The following is a 4,345-nucleotide window of genomic DNA, read 5'->3' on the forward strand; positions in this document are numbered from 1 at the left end:
TTAAACTTATTATTTTTACCTTTTTATAATATTTGTTTTTAATGTTTTGAATTTTCTTTAATTTTTTTTTCAATATTCAACTTAAATATATCCAGTTAAAATTATTGTGTTTTTATTATAGTTATACATAGGATAATTGAATTGATATTAATTTTATATTAATATAAAAATATTTTTCGTGACGGGATGAAAATGCTAGTAACTCATTTAATAATTAGAACATCATTTTCAAAGTTTGTATTAGACGGTCTGAAATGTGAAGATTGGTAAGATTATTTGTATTTGTTAGGCAAATTGAATCCGAAAATTGAAAATAAAGGGCGGCATTCGGGTCAAACCAAAACTGGTCCTGCCCGGCCGGCCAGAAAAAGTAATTTGGGCTTTTGCTCCCACAAAGCTTATAAACCACACAAATACGGAAAGCCATATGTGTTAACATTCAACACAAAACAAAAAATCTCCTCTCTCTCTCTCATTTATTTTCTTCCCCTCATCAAACTCTTCTCATTCCACCCACCCAGGTTTGAGGCTTCTCTTCCTTTTATTCCCTCTGTAAATATACATACAAAGAATAGGCAAACTCGATTGGTACCGTTTCCTCTTCGGATTTCTATTACCTGAAATCATTTAGTTTTTCTGTATATATAAGATTTTCCTTATACAAGTTTTCTGTTCGTGCTGTAGGAATCTAGGGCTGTTTTGTTGTAATTTATTGTCTTGGCTGGGTGGGGCGAAGCTTATTTCTTCGATTGGGATGTTCAATTTGATGGAATATTAGTAAAGTTGGAATCTTTACAGGTTTGATTAATTGATTGTGTGCTTTCTGTTTTTGGTGGTTGCTGCGTGCAATTTTCGATTACCTAGTTTTCAAGAATTTCCCTAAATAGCTGGGACAGGAACTTTATTGATTTGCGAAGACAAATATAGAAAATTAGGCTGCTGTTAATTACAAAAAAGATGGCGGATTCAATAGCTGCAACATCTCTCTTGGGGCACCGACCGATTTTTAGTAGCTATAATTGGAAATATGCCGCCGGCAAGCACAACTGCCGGCTGTCTTTTACCAAGTTCGTGGATAGGAAACATGCTATTGTTATCACACCTTCTGTGCAAAGATGGCATGTTAAGGTTAAGCGACCGATTAGGTCTGTGATAAAGGCTCAAGCCGCGGAATTGACTAGAGAGGCACGTTCCTATCGTGAGGAAGAGCGAATACCTAGGGGGTTTAGGCCCGGGATTGACTCTGGTGTGGATAACCGGCCGGGGCTGTGGCCACCGGAGAACAAGGCTGATAACCCTGCGCTTAAGAACCCGTTGCTTCGACATGAGAGGATGGGTTGTGGTTGGCTAGGTGCTATATTTGAGTGGGAAGGGGTGCTGGTTGAAGACAATCCTGATCTTGAGAAGCAAGCTTGGTTGACTCTTGCTCAGGAAGAAGGGAAGTCGCCACCACCGGCTTTTATGCTTAGGCGAATAGAAGGGATGAAAAACGAGCAAGCTATAGCAGAAGTTCTTTGCTGGTCTAGGGATCCAGGGGTGTTGAAGAGGATGGGGTCTAGGAAGGAGGAGATTCACCAAGCTCTGCAGGGCGGTATCTACAGATTCCGGTCTGGCTCCCAGGCGTTCTTGAACGTTCTGGTGCACCACAAGGTGCCCGTGGCGCTGGTGTCTACCCGGCCTAGGAAATCTCTCGAAAGGGCTATTGCAGTGATCGGTATTGAAGGAGTGTTCAGTGTCATTGTCACTGCTGAGGATGTCTACAGAGGGAAGCCCGACCCGGAGATGTTCATGTACGCAGCGCAGCTCCTGCAGTTCATACCCGAACGGTGTATAGTGTTTGGCAACTCGAATCAGACAGTTGAGGCGGCACATGATGCACGGATGAAATGTGTTGCTGTTGCCAGCAAGCACCCCGTGTACGAGCTTGGAGCGGCTGACCTGGTAGTCCGGCACCTTGATGAGCTCACGGTGGTCGACTTGAAGAACCTTGCTGATATCGAGGCAGGGGAGCTCGAGCCGGAGCTGGAGATGGAGGTCGAGGCTGAAGACGAGCCTCCGTCCACATCAGTAGGTGTGTATGATGGTTTCTGGTGATATTTATTTCCAAAATGTACAGGATGTTCTATAGTTCTTGGCCATGTACACCTACTTTATCGTGTTCTAGATCTGCAAAGGGAAAAATGTCTAGAAATGCAGAAGGTAGTCTACATTGGATTACCATGTGGCTTATCATGTATGTAGTTTGTTTATAATTAATAATATATGCCTTTTACACTACATTTGTTTCAAATCTCTGTGTTTCCTTTTTCTTTGAAAAAGTTGGTCATTGATAATGCATGAAGCTCTTGAGAATCATGAATCGTAGGTCTGATTTTTCTAAATGCTAATGGGTCTTTATGTGCATTGGTGTTTCTTGAATTAACCAAGTGTATGTGTGGTGAAAAGGGGACTTGGAAATTGAATTGTGGTTACTATCATAGAAAGGTACACACATGTATGCTATCGAGTAAATCCTATTATTTGACAATTGAATTCGTTTCTAGAGTCCCATGTTTAGTAATACCTAAACTCTCTATTTTAAATCAAGGATCGTCCAAACGCCATTGATGTGGATTTCAATCAAGATATCGAGGTAGGTGTCAACTCATTCTCGCATTTTTGTATTAATTGGAGGGGGATGAATCTGTTGCTTTGCCTATTTAAGAATCAGATTCTGAAGTTGGAAACTGAATTGTGGTTACTATCATATTAATTTGAAGTACTAAGCTATAATATTGGTGGTTAATAATTTAAGTATATGTCCAAATGTAGTTACCAACAGTTAACATAAATTTCTCTCTCGCGTGGATAATGATAAGGGTAAATATCACTTTTTGGCCCATTGTTTGAGTGTTTTTCAAAAATATCTCATCCTAAGAGTAATTACAAAACAATACCCATCGTTTCATTTTTTTTTTCTTGTTTGTGGCCCGCAAAAATGATCCGACGATTGAAAAATCAAGTGTTCCGACAAGAAGCCATGTGTCAATACACGTGGAACTAAAAAAAAAAAAGAAAAAAGAAAAAGAAAAATCACATCAACAAATCCTCATCTGCAATGCACACAAATTCTTCATCTGATTGCATCGACCTCGAAGTCAAAGACCTCGGAACCTCCAAATACTACTCCGTCGGCGAGGAAATCGGCCGAAGCGTCAGCGAAACCGCCAAGATCAACCCTACGATCGAAACCAACAACCTCATGGTACTGGTGTCGGCGTCGCCATATTCACCAACAAATTTCTCAGAGTCTGCGCCGCTATTAGAGGAGTAATTTGCACTTCAATCATCCACTAACCCTGGCAGGGAGAAGAAGACAAACGTGCCGCTGGAGGCAGCGGCAGTGGATTCAAGACTCTTCGCTGGCAGCGTGAAACCCTCCTCCGTGTTGGATTTTCTCTGGAGTGCTCCACCTTCCCATGCATCACTATAACTACCAGCAACATTTGAATTTCTCCCTTAATGGGAGTAATGGCTGCAGGCTCCCCCATGGGTGGACAGTGTCTATAAATAGGACAGTCACTCCATGTATCATTATACTGAAAATCTTTCGCTAAATCGTGAGCACTATCGGAGCGTATCTCGTCTTGCGGACATAGGATCCACCTCGACTCGATTCTCTAGTTTTACGATTCTTTTATTCTGTAATCTCTATTTAGTTTGTTTCTTTGTAATTGTGATATTCTACATTTCCCAATTTCATTTGTAATCGCCCGCAAACTTTATTTCCAACATCATTTATACACATTGTTTTTAAAACTTACATATTGAAAATAACTGAAAATGAAAATTACTAATTTTTGTAGACATGATTATATAAGTATTATATGAGTATTGTATACACATTGTTTTCAGTATCTTCTTATTTTTTCTCAATTAGTCATGAGCAATCATAACATTTCCACAACCCACGATAGAAGTCATGCATGCTTGCTTTTGGATTTCATCCAACTATTCGAAAAGTGTAAAATAAAAGCTGAGAATAAAATAACATTTAAAAAGATGAATAGATTCTAGCTTAAGGAAGTCCATATATGACAAGATAGCCACCATAAGATGCATAAGCCGTTGTATCTGAAAAAGATTACACCATCAGGGGATGGCAACCAACATTTAGATGCTAGCCACCACCATCATATGCATATTGGAGAAGGATTCTTACTTAAGATGTGTTAAATCATTAAAAAAACTCTATTTTGCCTCGCACCATGGAAAATGAAGCATTTACCAATTTTAGTGTGCTTTCAAGAGTTGATAAATCTCTAGATTCTATGAAGAAGTATCAGAGGTTAAACTATATCCTAAT

General features: G+C 39.7%; 1 protein-coding gene across 2 annotated transcripts; it reads left to right on the forward strand.

Annotated features, from left to right (window-relative positions):
- Positions 1–309: 309 nt before the first annotated feature.
- LOC131015704 (5-amino-6-(5-phospho-D-ribitylamino)uracil phosphatase, chloroplastic) lies at positions 310–2,277 on the forward strand. 2 transcript variants are annotated; one of them, XM_057944125.1, is made up of 2 exons: positions 310–521; positions 685–2,277. In XM_057944125.1, exon 2 carries the CDS (start codon positions 958–960, stop codon positions 2,092–2,094), a length of 1,137 nt encoding a protein of 378 aa, XP_057800108.1. In that variant the 5' UTR covers positions 310–521; positions 685–957; the 3' UTR covers positions 2,095–2,277. The 2 variants fall into 2 exon arrangements, with proteins under 2 accessions (XP_057800108.1, XP_057800107.1); XM_057944124.1 differs by having other exon boundaries at positions 346–588.
- The last annotated feature ends 2,068 nt before the right edge of the window (positions 2,278–4,345 follow it).

This window comes from Salvia miltiorrhiza, chromosome 3, assembly GCF_028751815.1.
Source record: "Salvia miltiorrhiza cultivar Shanhuang (shh) chromosome 3, IMPLAD_Smil_shh, whole genome shotgun sequence".
NCBI lineage: Eukaryota > Viridiplantae > Streptophyta > Magnoliopsida > Lamiales > Lamiaceae > Salvia > Salvia miltiorrhiza.